Source organism: Sarcophilus harrisii, chromosome 4 (assembly GCF_902635505.1).
Source record: "Sarcophilus harrisii chromosome 4, mSarHar1.11, whole genome shotgun sequence".
NCBI classification, from domain to species: Eukaryota; Metazoa; Chordata; class Mammalia; order Dasyuromorphia; family Dasyuridae; genus Sarcophilus; species Sarcophilus harrisii.
In genome coordinates, this window is record NC_045429.1 from 139,779,541 (window position 1) to 139,799,114 (window position 19,574).

General features: G+C 33.0%; 1 protein-coding gene across 1 annotated transcript in view; it reads right to left on the minus strand.

The window, feature by feature from the left end:
- Positions 1 to 15,934: 15,934 nt before the first annotated feature.
- Positions 15,935 to 19,574, minus strand: part of MYCT1 (MYC target 1) — a 30,604-nt gene continuing 26,964 nt past the window's right edge. The window contains exon 2 of the mRNA XM_012549408.3: positions 15,935 to 19,265. Coding sequence (XP_012404862.1) covers positions 18,754 to 19,265 — 512 coding nt within the window. The 3' untranslated portion in view covers positions 15,935 to 18,753. The remainder of the gene's footprint in view (positions 19,266 to 19,574) is intronic.

Below are 19,574 nucleotides of genomic sequence, written 5' to 3' on the forward strand. Positions count from 1 at the left end.
AGAAACTAATAATATAATATTCATGAAAAGACAGTTCTGATTTTCCCATTGTAGCAAGGAGATAACCATTAGGCCTTGAAAGCTATGCAATAGTAATTCCTAATAAATTCTGACACACTGAAAAAGTTTCAAGTACAGGACTAGAGTTGAACTGTCATATAAGAACAAATCTTGATTTGAAAAAGCTCATAACCAAGACACAGATAATTCATTTTAACCAAAGCAATTCATAAAGATCAGTTGCTGTGACATGAAAGGTTTTTGACATGCATCAGGAGAGAGAGCATCTATATCTTTGTGTGTTACATAGTTCCTTGAAGTTTCTACTCTGCTAATTTAGTGCTAAGAGAGATAGAAAAGGGTTTTCAAGGTGGTGGTGGTGACTTGCATTAAAGAAGAGATAAATCAATTACAAAAAGATGTAAAATATCTCTAATTCTATTGATGCACATTTTGATGCTGAAAGGAAAAAAAAATTTGGTTCCATAAAAATACTAAAATATGAAGAAACATATCTTTCAAATTGGATTTGAGCAGTTTGAAACAGAAAATAAATGGTACTATAAAAATAAAACCATTATTGAAAAATCAGTTGTACAAGAGGTTTGGCAACTGTTAATGCTGTAAAGTTACCCATGCATATAACCTGTAAATAAAAGGCTATTAAATAAAAATAAAAAAAATCAGTTGTAGAGTACTTACTATAGATTAATATATTAATTTTTTAAATGAGAAAAGAATTAACTTTTCTATTGTCAGATATGAGAAATACCAGTTCCATCTTCCCCTCTTCCTTCTTTTTGTATAGTGCACATATGCACACACACACACTTTTTTTTTCTTATTTAATTCCTACCAAAGACTTTGAATACATTAAAGTTCTGAAGGAACACTTGTTTCCTCTCTCTCATTAGGATTATGAAACCTACATCATCATGCAGTTCTTGTTAATGATTATTTTTTGGACTCTTGTATTTGTCTTGGAATAGATAAAATTCCCTGAGCTAAAATTTTGTAGGATGTATCAAGCAAAAACTTTTTGGAAGATGTCAAGATATAAATTGTAACAAACAAACAAACAAACAAACAAACAATTTTATTAATGAAGGAAATGGAGAGGTTCTTGCTATCTATATCCAGGAATTCTTTCTAGACTTGTTAAACATTATTCCCCTACATTTACTCTTTGTGCTATCCAAACTGGCCTACCTGGTATTCCTCATACACTGAGCTCCATCTCCCATTTATGTGTTTTTGAGTAGTCTGGTTGATGGATTGAATCTTTATTTAAAGAAACTTATTTGAATACATGGTACTACTGGATTTATAATTAGGAGATACATGGATTTTAATTCCACTTTTACTATTAGATATATAACTATTGACTAGTCATTAATCTTTCTGAGATCATTATCAAAAAAGAACTACAAACATGGAGATTACCCAATAAATTGCCCATTCAATAAACTGCTATGGCTCTCTTACCTTGAGGATCATATATGAAAAACCTCTGTTTGGTATTTAAAGTCCTCCAAAACCTGACTCTTTCCTGTCTTTCCAGATTGTTGTTAGTTTTTTTTTTAATAATTTATTCTCTTTCACACATCCTGAAATTCAACTACACTCAATTATTTACTACCCCTCACACAGCACTCCTGTGCTCTCCTAAGTCCACTGTTTCACTGAATTGTTCTCTTTGCCTGAAATGATCTCACTCCTTATCTTTGGATTCTGTCTTCCCAGACTTCCTTCAGAATTCAACTATAATTACAGGAGCACTCTCTCTAATATTCTTTTCATTGACTAAGAAGCAAATAGTACAGCAAATAGATTTAGATCTGAATCAGAAAGACTTGAGATCAAATCTGGTCTCAGACACTTACTATCTACATGAACCAAGTCACTTAACCTCTGTTTTCTCAATGGGGAAATGGGGAAAATAAGATCATTTAACTCCAAGGCTTGTTGTAAGGATCAATTGTAATGTTCTTAACACAGTGTTATGTAGTACATAGCACCTGTTTTTATCAGTTTCCTTATCTGATCAAATCATCGCATTCATCTCCTAACGATATTGTGGGGGTCAAATAAGATAATAATTATAAAGTGCTTAATTATCATAATGGCTAATACATAGTAGGCAGAATATTAATGTTGGGCTTATTATTATTTATAATATTCATGTATGTGTGTATATATATATCTTAAAAAATATATTTTATTCGTAGTTGCTTGAACCTTACATATCTCATTAGAATGAGAGCACAGATTGTTTTTGTCTTTCTTTGTATCTCTAGCACTTAGCACAGTGCCTGACACATTGAATGTCCTTAATAATTTCTATTGACTCACTTGTTTACTCTTGACAGTAAAAATAATAGAAGTAAATTCATTTAATATCAAAAGATCTCACTTCTATATTCCATACATGTTTCATTTTATACCTAAATGAATTCCTGAGTTTACTCTTTTTCCAAATCAAGGACATTATACAATTCCCTTTTTCTTGATCAGAATAATTTTCTTTGTAACTTTAGAATTTCATTTTTTAAAATGTTTCATATCTCTTGAGTTGGCTTGCCATGTATAATTTTAGGCATGGAATTGGGTTTCTATTTTCTCTGAACCCTCTGTAATTGCCTCTCCTAATATCCAAAATATATGTCTGATATTATCATTCTTGTGAGACTACTAGGTGGTACAACATATGGAATACTGGGCTTGAGTGAGGAAAATCTGAATTCATAATCTAGCCTAAGATACTTACTGTTTTGTGTGACAGTAGGCAAGTCACTTGAACTCTGTCTTAATTCAATTACTTGTAAAGTTGGGGTGACAAAGCACTATCTAGCAAAATTGTTATAAGGATCAAGTGAGATAATATTTTAAAAAGCATTTTGTATAGTGTCTGGTGCATATTTGGCAATTAGGCACAATAAGTATTTAGTATAGTTATTTGGCATATGCTATATAGATGTTTATTTCCCATCCCCTTCCATCTTCTTTACTGTCACAAATCATAAGAAGAAATCATACAGATGGCTATAAATTTTAACCCCAGAAATAAATTCCTCCTTTGCTGGTGAAAAATTAAATTCTCAGTAAATGTTCCTTTTTTTTATTCTTTTGAAGGATGAACTTTTAAACAAAATAGGAAAAAAAAAATAACAGTTCTACTTTTTTTTTAGTTTTTTTTTTTGAGTCAATGTCTCATCCATAAATTCTCTCACTTTTCCTTCCTTAACTCTTCTACTTGGTTTAAGGCTATTAACCTATTTAAGGCTAAATTAACTTATTTAAAAAAAATAAAATCTTAACTCTAATTTCACTGCACTGTGTCTACTACAAAATGTTAAGGGAGCTGTGGTCTTTTTGTTGTTGTTTTTTAACCAAACTTTGATTCAGATGTATAGGGTGCTTCCAATATGAAGTTGCCTTTACTGAACCAGCTTGTGGGTTACTCTACAATTTAATGTCTTATCAAGTTGACTACAATACTGAGATATTAAGAATACCCAAATTGTGTAGCTATTAATCATGTCTTACAGATCAAAACATGGCAAGAACTGTGATGGCCATTTTATTAATTTCATTTTATGGATGAGGAAACTGAGGCCAAGGGAGATTCATGGATTTGTCTGAGATAACATAACAAGTAAGATGTAGAAACAAAATGAGAGCTTGAACTCAGATTTCTGACTTCAGAGCCCACTCATTCCACTATACCATACTGTCTTCTTTATTAGTATGTGTCAAAGGTGAGACTTGAATCCAGATAATCTGGATTCCAAACTCATGTCTATGCATTATATCATACTATCCAAAGATTGTTATTCTATAATATAGGTCTGACATTGTCATCCCATTCCCCACTCCTGTTAGTAAACAACAATAGTTCCCTATTATGTCTAGTTTCAAATACAAAAATCCTTTGGTATTCAAAGCTTTCATAACCTAGCCCTTGTCCAACTTCCAAGTCTTCTAACACACCTTCCATTCTTTCATCTCCCCACCCCCAATATCCTTTGATCTAGTCAAATTACCGTACTACTGTTCCATGAACAAAACACTCTTGACTACAATATTTTCTCTGACACACTTTTCATCATTTCACACAGATTTAGATATTTTCTCTAAATAATAATATCTAAATGTCTATCCCTCATGCCTGGAATGAATTCCCTCTTATCTCCATTTCCTGACTTCAAATCCCACCTGCTACAGAGAAGCCTTTTTTAATTCTAGTGCTTTCTTTCTGTAATTTCTCCCTATTTATTCTGTATGTTGTTTATGTACACACACACACACACACACACACGTGTGTGTAATAGTCTGATAGTGGACACATATTTGTAGACTAAATTCACCTTGAATTTTTTTATTATAATTAAAAAATCATCTCAGATATCTTAAGAATCATAGAATTTTATTGCTAGAAAGAACCTAATATTTGATTAATGAATCAATCAACATTCCTTTGTTCAGATGAAGGAATTAAGACTTAATGGATAAAGTGATATCCTCAAGGTCACACAAGTAATAAACACCAGGGCCAGGATTTGAATGTATGTCTTCTTAATACAAATCCTGGCTACTTTTTACCATTTCACACTGATTAGAGGACTTCCTTTCCAAAGATTTTCTGCTTCTAGTCAGAGCCAAAATCTAAATTCTTGACTTTTTTAAGGACCCACAGGCAGCTGGGACAGGAAGAGCCTATTAAACCAGGATGCATGGTCTTCTGACCTTTTCTTCAAGTGCAGAACAGAAAGTCACAACAGGAACCCAGAGTATTATAATTCAAATGATGAATGGCTTTAGAATAGAGTGAATGGCATCTGGAAAACCAATTCTAATCTTTGTTAAATGACTGCCCCTTATAACTTTGTAGGTATAGTTAACACTTGAAAGACTCAATAATCGTTAAAGCTTTGTTACTGGCAAATAAAACTATAGAATTAAAAAGATAACCTTTGAGGGGTTCTGCAGTTATACTGTGTAATAAATATCAGTCACTGAGTGAGTCTTCATTTATGACTGCTGTTGCTTTGTCTGTCAGAGTATCACTACCACCACTACCATCACTACCATCACCACCACTACCACCACCACTACCACCACATCAACAACAACAACATACCAGGTATAATAAGAAGTATTACCTTTTTGTTAATTTGATAATCCTCTCAATTTCTATGTGGGATAGGATCTTTATGTCTAGTTTGGGACCAATTGTATATACCTTCACAAAAATTTTTGCCAAGATTATAAATTTGAGAATTACAAATTACAAAATATTGAGGACCACAAATTACGATTCAATTACAAATTGTTAGAGAAATTGTTAGAAGAATCTCAAATATATAAGAATTATTTTGCAAGAGTATTTCTCAAAGACTGCCATTGTGGTAACAAATGATATTGAGTTCCATTTTCTCTTTCTTTGAACTTGGTATCCTTAACTCAGTTTCTTGGACCAAATCCCTAGTCCCCAAATAGAAGAGGAAGGATAAATAGAAATAGCTAGAAATACAAGTGAATGCAGATATATAACCATAAATTACCAAAGAAATTTGTCAGCCCCTGTGTCGATCCTTATCTAGCTTATTTATGATTCCAGGCATCTACTTACCCAAGAATCGTGCATTTCCAAATGGTTCTAATTTTCAGAAGACATTCATTTTAGTATGTAGTCTGAGAATATTTGACTAGCTCCTGAACTGACCTCCCTTATCATTTGGCATGTTCTAGTATAGGATAAAGGAATATACAAGTAGTTTTGCTGCAGTCTCAGATGTGTTCATTTTATTTTAATAGTATTTTATTTTTGCAAATGTAGTTTTCAACATTCATATTTGCAAAAGCTTGTGTTCCAAATTTAGAAAAAAAAAACTGGTTTATTGAAAAAAGCACTGGATTTGTATTAGATGACTTGGTTTTAAATTCTTTTTATGCTGCTTGCCACTTTTTACTTTCAGTTTACAAATAAGGAAACTGAGGCTTAAAGAGATTCAGTTATTTCCTTTGGTCTCAGTTCTTTATTCATAAATTAAGGGGATTGTACCAATTCTAAAATCTCTCCTAGTTCTAAATCCTATAATTCTTGATTAGAGACCTCACCTGACAAATATTTTTTCTTATGCATATCCATTCTCTGTGTTTTTTTACAGAGTATCATTGATAAACAGCAGTGTAGTTTTGTACATGTTCGGTACAGGATTCAGCTGGATGGTTCTTTTATCATCTTTATAACAGTTCTATTACACTTGAATATTGGTGATTTGGCTTGCCTTCTGGCTAATGACCTCATTTCAACTGATTCTTCATTTCATCTATCTTCTTGAGGCAATTTATTTCCTCTTCAATTCTGCTGAATATTTGTCATCCTGAAGGAAATAAGTTTCCTTCTTCCTTTTTTTTTTTTGTCCCATATTCCTTGAATGCTTGGGATAGTATCCTGATAATAACATGTTCTTAAAATAAATGTAAAAAGATTAATTTTGATACAATTGACAATCCCACTTTTATATCCTGAGAGCTTGAACCTTCTTTGACCCGCACTACCACCACCTCCAGACCCATCTATTCTCAATCTTAACAAGTTTATTCCCTTAGATACTAAAATAGTTCTGATAATAAATATTGTAATATATTCACTGACTCTATTGATATAGATCAGCTATAGTCAATAGCCTATCAAAACAATTCTAGAAGTTTCGAAATAGTCATTTTTTTTTTTGTATCCCCAATGCTTACCACAGTCCTTGGTACACATTTGCCTTTAATAAAGGCTTATTGAGTGAATAAAAGAATGGTGAATACATATATGTATTTATTTAATCACAATAAGTATTTCTTCCCTTTCTGACATTTGTTTCTACTTTCTACATTTTTGTTTTTATTGAAAATAATCCAGTCATTCACAATATATACCTTTTTTATTCTCCTCCCCTTCCTCATCATTCTCCTCTTCTTCCTCCTTCTCCTCCTCTTTCTCTTCTTTCTCTTCCTCTTCCTTTTTCTCCTCCTCTTCCTCTTTCTCCTCCTCTTTCTTCTTCTCCTCCTCTTTCTCCTCCTCCTTCTTCTTCTCCTCCTTCTTCTTCTCCTCCTTCTTCTTCTCCTCCTTCTTCTTCTCCTCCTTCTTCTCCTCCTCCTCCTTCTCCTCCTCCTCCTCCTCCTCCTCCTCCTCCTCCTCCTCCTCCTTCTTCTTCTTCTTCTTCTTCTTTTTCTTCTTCTTCTTTTTCTTCTTCTTCTTTTTCTTCTTCTTCTTCTTCTTCTTCTTCTTCTTCTTCTTCTTCTTCTTCTTCTTCTTCTTCTTCTTCTTCTTCTTCTTCTTCTTCTTCTTCTTCTTCTCCCACTACTCCTACTACCACTATTACTACTACTTCTTCTTTTTCTATTACTACTACTACTTCTACTTCTTCTTCTTCTACTACTACTTCTTCTACTTCTACTTCTACTACTACTTTTACTTCTACTACTACTATTATTACTACTCCTTCTTCTACTACTATTGCTTTTACTTCTAATACTACTACTACTTCTACTACTATTACTACAACTATTACTTCTACTACTATTACTACTTCTTCTTCTTCCATTTCTCCTTCTCCATTTCCTTTTGTTCCTTCTCTTCTTCCTACCTACTATTGAATGAAAGCAAATACAATTGTCATTTTTATGTTCCTCAGTAATGGTTCAGATAAATTTCATTCCTGAATCCTCTTTCAACAGTAACATTACCTCATGAGCACCAACTAATTTTATAAAGTGTCTGTAGATTAGGGATCTGGCATATGTCATTTTATTTTTAAGAAGATATTTCCAGTAAATGCAGTCTTCATTTTACACTTATGAAGTCAAAATGCCAAGATGACTCAAAAATCATGTTAAATTACAAGTGAACTTTAAAAATTTGATTTGGCAAAGATAGAACATATTCAAAGCAATTGTATACCCACAATATGCCTGAATAAGCAATCAGAAATCATTTAGTAAGAAAATGTCAAGGGATAGAGTGAGAGCCACTTACATTAATACTTAATACCTATTAGAAGAATTTTTTTTTTGATGTGGAAAAAAAATTCAGGTCAAGTCATGTGAGAAATATTTCTGGTGCATTTCCTCCAAAAAGTATTTCTGTAAGGAGTGATATATGAAAAATCTTGTGTTTTTAAAATCAAAGGTAAATCATTCCCATCCTCAGAGAACAAAATGATAGATTTGTTCCCATAAGGGACCCCTACCATTCCTCTCATCTAACCCAATTTTCCATGCAAAAAAGTGAGGACTAGCAAGATTAAATGATTTGAACCAAGGTCACATAAGTATCAAATGCTATTACCTATGTGAAGTATTTTGACTCAACTTAACTCCAATGCCAAACACTCTTCCTTCTTTATCTATCAAATACTGGGGAAAATTTTCTCCAAAATTTGTCTGTTATTTACAAAAAACAAGGGTCAATCAATTAAGATACACTTATAAACATATTAATTGAAACACATCTTTCTAGTGTGTGTTATTTTTTGACATTTGAAAGCTCTATTCAGTCAACATTTACTTAGACATTCTCTTAGTAAGTATTGATTAATACAAGTCTTTAAAGTTCACTGGCTATAGAGGGGACATATATGTCTCTGGTTTCTACTGCTGCAACAAAGCAGATGACTGTTCTTTTCAGCTCTTTCCCCAAAATGCTGTGGTTAAAAATAAAATTTTTACTATTAATTATTATTAATTAAATAATAATTATTAAATATTATTATTATATTATTAAAAATAAAAATAAAATTTAATCCCTGAGAGGCATTTCAAATGTTTACATGTCCAAAATGGAAAAGGGTTAACAGATTGATTCAGAATGCATCTTTCCCATTATTCCCATCATCTCTATTTGAGTTGCATGAATATTTCAAGGGCCATTTTCTACTACAGCACTTTACACTCCAGAGCTTCATCCTTAGTCTACTGAATTCCAGGCAATCTAGGGAAAAAATAAACAAAAACAACCAAACTTTCTTCATCATTATAGATAATGTTTTTCACATTTCATTTTCCAATAGTCATTGCTTGGCTACAACTATCATACTTTTATGTGAGGAATATCATCATGTTATAACAGTGTCCACCCTGGTACCCACTGCTGGATACCAGCATGCATTAAGGGAACCCAAAATGTCTTCCCCCAGAAAGGATCTCTGGCATCTTCTATATTAGATGATAAAAGCATTTGCCAAAAGTCCCACAACATATCAATAACAATATAATTACATTTAAATTATTGGCTTTCCTATTGCTCCCGCATATTATTTTGCCACATTGTTTGTACATATTTCCTGTGAGCAAAACACCTGTTTGTTTATACTTAATACAGGTTTTTAACTATTTAACTTTTTTTTTAACCCTGAATCAAATTATATCAAATTGATGGAATGTGCTCTTACAGACTGAATTTTGAACCAAGAAACATTCTAGTTTCTTCACTTATTTGTGAAAACTTGTTTGCTTAGAAGAAACCTATACACAATAATGAAACTATAATCTCTTTGACATGGAGTCCACTTACTTAGTATATAGTCTCTGGCATCTCTATCCCAAATCATATTCCACTGACAGGTCAGATGCCCTGAACATGGCTAGATAAAACTTCCCTGAGGATTCCAGAAATAACATTGAAGGAACAGGGGTATTTTTCTAGAACTGGAATATTTTACTATGGACTCCATTTGCTGGATATTTGGTAGTTCTTACGGAAATTAATATAGTCTCTCTCTCTCTCTCTTTCTCTGATATTTATTCACCTAATTGTTAAGGACTATGCCTAAGTGAAAGGGCAGGTCCATTCTCAGAGAGTCTCCATAGCTGTGAATCATAGCACTTGAAGGAGTTGTAAAGCAGCCTTTACTAATGCAGATGTTCCTTGTGAATTGGGAGTGAAATAAATTGGAGGCAAGAAGGAAGAGGAAAGAGGTCAGAGAATGCAACTGCCTCTCAGTCTCCTTGTATCATCATCATTCTCTCACATGAAGAGATCCATTCTACAGGTCTGAGTTAGACCTCCAGCAGCCACTGGCAGGTGGCTCCCGTATCACAACAACTAATATCAGGGGAAAATAAATGCAATGAATAAAGTCAATATCAACAGGATGCATTCATGGCCACATGGTGATTACAAGGTGGGGGGAGAGTGGTCCTCCAAACCTTCTCCATTAAGCACCACTTGCAAAGATTGCTGCAAGGGGAAAAGTAAATTTTATTGTAATGTTTTTGGTACACACTTAGTTGCAACATAGTAGCAAATTAAATGATCTTTCACCACCACATAAGAAATTGATGGAAAGTAGTCAAAGAATGCCCCTCCAGCCTCTAAAGCAGGGAAAGGACCTTTCCTCATCAAAATTCATCAGTGCTTCATGTAAATTACAGCATGTAGTAACATTATTCATATTTGAAGGATTGGACCCACATTTAATCCATCTTCCTTTTATGATCTCACTTGCAAAAGCCTATTTGCTGAAAGAAAATCTCCATATACCAACAAATCTATCATCTTACTTATATAGATAATCTATGCAGATCATATCCCATCCAAATATTCTTATTCTGTGCCATTCTTATCTATGAAATTTTGTGGAACCCTTTTAAATCCTCTACAGATAGTCTAATCAACTTACTAGGGAAATTCTAAATTTCTTGCTATTCTCTAAAAAATTGTAGAGCATATATTTTGTTCATTTGAGGCTTCCATTCTTGTGCCCTGAATGACCAAGCTTTTTTTTCCTTCATATATCTTTTGTGGAATATCTGTGAAATCCACTATGGGTTTTGAAGTCTATAGTATTTTGTGCTTCAAAAATATATGTTATCTCAAGAATAATATTGGACTTTTAAAGGCAATAAATAAAATTAAATCCCTACTATGTGCAAGGCTAAGCAATGAAGACAAAAAGGAGGCAAAAGATTAGTCCCTATCCTTAAGGATCTCACAGTCTAATGGATGAGACAAGCAAACACAAACACACACACACACATTTGTGTGTGTGTGTGTGTGTGTGTGTGTAAATAAGCTTTAAACAGGATAAATAAGAATAATTAAGAGAGGAAAGGCACTAGAATTAAGAGAAACTGGGAATAGTTTCCTATAGAAATTGGGATTTTAGCTAGAACTTGAAGGAAGCCCTGGGAGACAGTGGAAAGAGGTGAGGAAGGAGATCATTCCAGACATAGGGTCTACCAGAGATAGACAATAGATTATGATTAAATAAAGGGATTTCCAAATTCTTGAATATGGAGGTGGTATACTTGTGGTTGATGTCAAGATCAACTATATAACCAGCCTTCAAGCGACTGAACAGGATCATAGGAAAAGTAGATGATAAGAACTATGTAGGCTGAGAAACAGAGTGGTGAACCTTCACCACTTTTTTTTTTTTTTTTTTAAGGGAGAGTCAATATGTGTATTGCTTCACAAATACAAAAGCAAAAGTTGAGAAGAAAAGAAAAGTTCGGAGCTAGTTATCATACTCAATGAAAAAAAAAGTTATCAAGTTTTTAATTGACTACACTATAAATTACATGAACCTCAAAGGAGGAGATATTGATGAGTGGTAAAAGTAGAGAAAAAACCTGTAAGTGGCAATGGGGAGGAAAGAGTATTCCAACTCTCAGTCAGTAAATTAAGAGCAATGAATAAAAATTAAGTGAATGCTTTAGAAAGATCCACACTTCTTAAAGAGTGACCGGGAATCAGACTCCCAAAAAACTATTTTAATGACCTAGAAAAAATAACAACAAAATTCATATGGAAAAACAAAAGGTCAAGAATTTCAAGGGAATTAATGAAAAAAAAATTAAATGAAGGTGGCTTAGCTGTACCAGATCTAAAATTATATTATAGAGCAGCAGTTACCAAAACCATTTGGTATTGGCTAAGGAATAGATTAGTTGATCAGTGGAATAGGTTAGGTTCAAGGGACAAAACAGTCAACAACTATAGCAACCTAGTCTTTGACAAACCCAAAGACCCCAGCTTTTGGGATAAGAACTTACTGTTTGATAAAAATTGCTGGGAAAATTGGAAACTAATATGGCAGAAACTAGGCATTGATCCACACTTATCACCGTACACCAAGGTCACAATGGGTTCATGACCTAGGCATAAAGAATGAAATTTTTAATAAATTAGAGGAACACAGGATAGTTTACCTCTCAGACCTGTGGAAGGGGAAGAACTTTATGACCAAAGAAGAACTAGAGATCATTACTGATCACAAAATAGAAAATTTCAACTATACCAAACTGAAACGTTTTTGTACAAACAAAACTAATGCAGACAAGATTAGAAGGGAAGCAATAAACTGGGAAAATATTTTTACAGTCAAAGGTTCTGATAAAGGCCTCATTTCCAAAATATATAGAGAATTAACTCTAATTTATAAAAAAATCAAGCCATTCTCCAATTGAAAAATGGTCAAAGGATATGAACAGACAATTCTCAGATGAAGAAATTGAAACTATTTCTAGTCATATGAAAAGATGCTCCAAGTCATTATTAATCAGAGAAATGCAAATTAAGACAACTCTAAGATACCAATGCACACCTGTCAGATTGGCTAAGATGACAGGAAAAAATAATGATGATTGTTGGAGGGGATGTGGGAAAACTGGGACATTGATGCATTGTTGGTGGAGTTGTGAATGAATCCAACAATTCTGGAGAGTAGTTTGGAACTATGCTCAAAAAGTTATCAAACTGTGCATACCCTTTGATCCAGCAGTGTTACTACTGGGCTTATATCCCAAAGAGATTATAAAGAAGGGAAAGGCCTGTATGTGCACGAATGTTTGTGGCAGCCCTTTTTGTAGTGGCTAGAAACTGGAAACTGAATGGATGTCCATCAGTTGGAGAATGGCTGAATAAATTGTGGTATATGAAAATTATGGAATATTACTGTTCTGTAAGAAATGACCAACAGGATGATTTCAGAAAGGCCTGGAGAGACTTACACGAACTGATGCTGAGTGAAATGAGCAGGACCAGGAGATCATTATATACTTCAACAACAATACTAGATGATGACCAGTTCTGATGGATCAGGCCATCCTCAGCAACGAGATCAACCAAATCATTTCCAATGGAGCAGTAATGAACTGAACAAGCTATGCCCAGAGAAAGAACTCTGGGTGATGAATAAAAGCCATTACATTGAATTCCCAATCCCTATATTTATGCCCACCTGCATTTTTGATTTCCTTCACAAGCTAATTGTACAATATTTCAGAGTCTGATTCTTTTTGTACAGCAAAATAACGGTTTGGTCATGTATACTTATTGTGTATCTAATTTATATTTTAATATATTTAACATCTACTGGTCATCCTGCCATCTGGGGGAGGGGGTGGGGGGTAAGAGGTGAAAAATTGGAACAAGAGGTTTGGCAATTGTTAATGCTGTAAAGTTACCCATACATATAGCCTGTAAATAAAAGGCTATTAAATAAAGAAAAAAAAAGAGTGACCAGGGAGGTTGTTTTATCAGCAGGAAGCCAAGTTTCAGGAACAGCTAAAAAATGAAAGCAGTAAAAGAGAAAAAGATTCAGGATGAAGGGAATTTTGTCATCTATGAAACAAACATTCCAGAACATTGGGTAGTACTTGATTAGAATTTTGGAATAAGAGAATTGAGGGGAATGAGAATAAGAAATTAAGTGATGGGGGTGGGAGATGTGGCTTAATGATGACCTATAGGAATTCAGAATCTTTATGGTTTATAGAATCTGACCAGCTGTGAGAACAGTCATTACTGAATGGAAGATATCACTCTTCAGAAATGTCTAGAGAGCAGACTAGAGAAAATTAGAATTTGAGATAGAAAGCAGATATTAGATAAGATGTCCTATTTCACTACTTTTCTTTCCTTTGAAGATTAAAGATTAGGCAGGAAATTGCATAGAAGATGAAAATCTTCCCAGCAACTGATATCATAGAAAATGGGCTCTATTTTGGAGAGAAGATTGGGATCATTAAAAGTACTGCTCAATTTCCCAGTAATAACACATCCTTTTAAATACCGAAAGGTAGGTATTATGTCTTCTCTGCTTATTTGCCAGTCCAAAAAAAAAATCTGTCAATTTTTTTTTTTAAATTAATCAAGCATACACTATGTATCAGACCTTATGAGAAGCTAGATTTCTGATTCTCCTTCAGCTTTGTCTTTAGTGACTCTCCTCTTTGGACATATAACCACTTGTCCTTCCTTGTTCCTACAGAGTATTAGAATATAGGTTTCTTTCTGGGGGTTAGGATCCCAAGATTCACTAAGAAAACATCCTATTTTTATATGAATGAGTGTTGCTTCCTTAATCCTTGGCTCATGTTTCAGAATGAAAGAGAATAAAAATATCTCTAAGTTGAACAATTATTAGCTCTGTACTTACATGTGATGACATTTTTTTTCAGATTTGGGCATTTGATTAATGCTCATTCATTTTGTATACCTAAAATATTGTCTGTATAACAGCTAAATAAGTTGTCAGTTGAAAGGAAATTTGTTTTTTAATCAGAAAAAATACTTGTATGAAGCAGACCTATCAATAGAGGGCTTAAATTATTTTCATTTTTTCAAACAGATATAACTGAAAGATAACTATAACAGGCATAATTAACATAATTATCTACATTTGTTATTCTCAGTGCCATCTATCTTTAGACTGAAAATACCTAGAAGGTATATAGGGCATCTAGGTGGTGAAATAGGTAGAGTGTCAGGTATAGAATCAGGAAGAATCTTGTTCCTGAGTTCAAATCCAGTCTTTGATACTCACAAGCTGTGTGACTTTGGGCAAGTCATTTACCTCTGTTTGCCTTAGTTCTTATTCTATAAAATAAGCTTGAGGAGGAAATGGTAAATCACTTCAGAAACTTTGCTAAGAAAACCACAAAATGGAATTGGATATGATTGAACCACCACAACAAAAAAGGCCATATAGTCTTCTAATTATTCTCTCTGCCTTGTCTCACTATTTTCCAGCTGATCCTCCACACAGATTTCAAGGGGATATTCCTAAAGTATATGTAAAATTAAGTCACTACTGTTAGAATTCTAGTGTTAACTCAATGGAATTGATCCAATACTTATTGGTTCACACATTAGAGCAAATCCTTACAAGGTGTTAAGTCACTAATATTGATAGAAACAATGCTTGTGTTTGCACCTTTAAGAAATCACACATTAGCTCACACATTGGAGTTCACAAGTATGGGAGATACACAGTTAACTTTGTAATTTTGTGAATTCACACCTCCCATAATCCCACTCTCAGAGAAGGAGTCAGCCTAATGAGAGAGAGCATAAAAACAGCTGAGCTCAGTCAGCAGAGTTCAGTTGAAAAGATTGAGGAGAGTGTCAGTTGGAGATTGAGAATCCACCAGTCAGAGTTGAGCTAGAGGCAAAAGCTGCAAGAGCTCTTGGAACCAAGCAGAGAGATAGGCCACCAAGAAAACTAACTGGGCTATTTTGGAGGAAGCAATAAAAGACTGGAACTTTTAACACCTGGCTGCATTTGAAGTGATTATTGATTTGAACTGAAATTAAGGCTGCCTCCAGAAAACCTCCCCAAGAAACTTGCTCCCAGAGAAAACGATCATATTATAAAAAAGAAGCGAATACCACAACTACTTTAATGAAAGTGTTGCAGTGTCCTCCAGGATGAAATACAATTTCTCTGTTAAAGTATTGAAGCCCTCAGCAATATGGTCCTAGCAAACCTTTCTCTGCATTATTGCTATTCTTCATGCATACTTTCTTCTGGTTAAGCTGATCTATTTGTTGTTCTTCATTTATCACATTCCATTTCTGATCTTTTTAAAAAAGTTTAGAATGAATTTCCCCCTTGTCTTGGAAATTTTGAGTCCATATTTCCTTTCAAAGCTGTTTTTTTTTTTTTTTTTTTTTTTTTTTTTTTTTAAGTTATTACCTAGAATGAATTTCCTCCTTGTCTTGGAAATTTTGAGTCCCTATTTCCTTTCAAAGCTCAACTCAGGCTTTCTTGTCCCTGCCCCAGTTGTTAGTGTTCACCTTATTATTTTGTATGCATTATGCATGTACTATATCTTATATTATCTATATGGATGCTATCATATTATACTAACCCTATAGTTTCCTCTGATATAATGTAAGCTACTTGAGGGTAGGTACTGCTTTATTTTTATCTTTATATTCCAGTGACTAATATAATTTCCAAAACATGACAGGCACTTGTTATCTTCTCATTGATTGACTGACTGTTTTTGCATGTCATTCAAATATATATTGTGTCTTTTATAAATATTTTACAATAATAAACATTATTCAATGAGATATAAATGGTGACTGTTTAGCTGTGGCAACTCGTTTTCAGCAACATTTACTGTTGTTGTACACTGACAAAATAAAATGAAAAAAAAAAAAGCAATTAGCCAATCTGACAGTTAACTCATGTGCATAATTAAGAGTTCCAATTTTCTTCGTTATGAAGATTTTTTTCTGAATTATATCATGTCAATACTTTCTGTCTTTTTAAAAATATAATTTTCATTTTAGTAGTTACTAAATAATTCCTAAATAGTTCTATGTAACATACATGTACACTATGAATAAAAGTTTTAGTTAAACACTTACCCATGGAAAAAGTTTCTATGAAAACAAAAGATTTTATTTTGGCCGATTGCACAACCCAATATACACATTCTCTGTACTCTCTACCACCTTAACAAAATACTTATTTAATTCATATTATGGTTATTTTTTAAGTATCCCATTTGCCAAGTTGTATTGTAATTCCAAATATTGGAAATTTTGTTTTTATTTCCTTATAGTAAGCCTTCTATTTCCAGTGTAAATTTCAGATTATCCCTCCCCCAAGTGAATTTCTCATACAAATAAAAAAAGTAAACTTTTTATAAATATAAAACTTTTTTTTTTAAAAATCTAGCTTATGATGATTTTAAAAGTTATAGCTTTTTTAAAATTCCTTATTCAAGAGCAACTTACATTAATTCAATTATCACAGGATTTTCTGAAAGAGAATCTAGCATTAAAGGTTATAATTCTGAAAGGCAATATTCAGAACAAACAATTTCATTTCAGGAATAAAAAGGCATAAAAGAAGTCTAATTAAATTATAAAAAAAGTTCTCAAGTAGAATATCAGAATTAATTTTGAAAAATTAATTTTGAACCCATATTTAGCTATTATTAATAGTGCTACTTACTAACTTTTAGAAGTAAAAATGAACAAAATGTACACATCCAAAAAAATAAATGCATTTTCATTATTACTGAACCTAACCATGGGCCTCATTTACATTAATTAAACTTATTGCCTGATAAAGGCCAGAGAGCCTCAATGAAATTGAACCAATTACATTTTCCAGCAGCTGGAGAGATGTTCTTTAAAAGGATATCAACCCACAAAAGTAGGCCCTTTAAATTGCATAGGGATCTCCCTATACTCAATGTATGTTCCCTATGCCATTCAATATACTTGATCATTAAACAAAAACTCATAGGGAATTTTGCACTCAGCAGTTCATATTGGTAAATTAGGAATGATTTCTTTGAAACAAAAACTAACTTTTATTTTTATAAAGGATAGAATTCTTTTCTAATCAATTATTATACCTTAAATATATAAGGGGAAAAGATAATAGAATTATATATTTAAGTTTTCTGAGATATAAATCAGATCTAAACCTTAGTATAAAAAAGAAAATCTTTTAATGCTATACAGTTTTATTGTAAAAATTCCTTTCTTGATACAAAATATAGTTGGATTTGTTTTTCAGTGATGACAATTGCAAAGAAAAAAGTGAGATAAGTATGACAATTTAAGTTCTAACATATAACTAGGGTTATAAATCTAGGACTACTGATGGAGTAGGGGATAGATCACTGGACAGTACAGAAGTGTACAACTTTGGCCTCACATTTTACTAGTTGTGTTCCCTGGATGAGTCATTTAACCTCATTTTCATTAATTGTTGTTAAGTGACTTTATTGTTAGTTAAAATGGGGTTAAGAATAGCACCTACCTCCCAGAGTCATTTGTAAATGTACTTACTACAATTTTTGGCATGTTTCCTTCCCTTCTCTATATATATGAGATTACTATAGTGACTTTATTGATATGAATAATCATGAATAAAAAAAAAAAAACCTATAATGGAATCTCTCTAGAAATGAAGAAGTCCAATGATTGTTTTCCTATGGTATCTTTCACAGGTCACTACAAATCAATTTCTTTTTGTAACAATTTCAAAACCACCAGATGATGTAAAAGTGTTTTGAGGTGTGATGTTAAAATGAAAGGAGTTTTTTTTCAAAAAAAATAAAAATAAAAAAGGTTTCATCATGAAGCATAAAGGTCGGTATTTAAATAACTCTTCCCATAATAACATGAGACAAAATAGAAAGATCTTAAAAATGTAGACTCATCAGCTATATTTAAAAAAAAAAAAAAACACTAACAGGATATGCAATATTTCTGCAGACCCATTCTTCTATTCTAAAAGCCTTATGATACAAGAATATAGAATTACAAAACTTATATAGTAGAACATAAAGTTTTTGTGGTACACAGGCAATTTTTTTTGTACAAACCGAATGTAGTGCATTAATTTCCAACATTACCAGTATAAAACAGGCCTGGGACTTTCTAATCATCTTGATGACCTCTTATGAAAAAAAAAAAAAAAAGCCCAGATAATCCTCTATTCAAGAATCTGGAAATGCTTTTATAATAGACTCATAAGCTGGTGGAGGAGTTTGTGTGGAAAGGCCAATACGAAGACTATGATTAGACCAGTGAAAGTCAGGACGGCTCAAATTGTGTGTGGTATTAATGATGGGAGAAGTATTGGTGGAAGGAAGAGTCATTAGTTGACTGTCAGTTTCCACAGGTAATGGAGGACACTGTAAGAAAGGGTGGAAGGTAGAAGCCCGGAAACTTGATTTTCTAGGAAAGGAGTTGGTTTGTTCCAATGAAGCTTGTCGCTGGAAGGTAAGGCTGGCCAAACTGAGATTGCTGCGACGTTCACAGCTACTGTGACGGTAAAATCCAGTCCTGTTGAGACTGTGGGAATAAGGTCTGGAACGACGACCTGCACTCCATCTGGAGATAGGTGCACTGGCTCTTCGTCTGGACAGACAAACAAGCAATGCCCAGATGATACCTCCAATGACAAGTCCAATAGCCATGGATACCGTGAAGGATATTATGAGATCATCTAAAAGAAAGTAAGCAAGGTGTCAAAGTTATTACTTAAATAGACAGCTAAAGAAAAGGGTACAATATAAGGTTTTTATATTATTCAAAAGAATTTGAGGATTATTTTATTCAATATTAAATTAGAGAATTAGGAGAATTTACTCAAATGAATAATGATTAATGACCAAAGTAGTTCCCATTATTTTTTAAAAGATAATGCATAATATAGTTCTTAATAGCCCTCAATGTATTTTTGAGTTATTTTAGTCATCCTAAAGAACTTAAAAGTAAACATTTCTCATAGGGGCATGAGTTTCAAATACTTTGT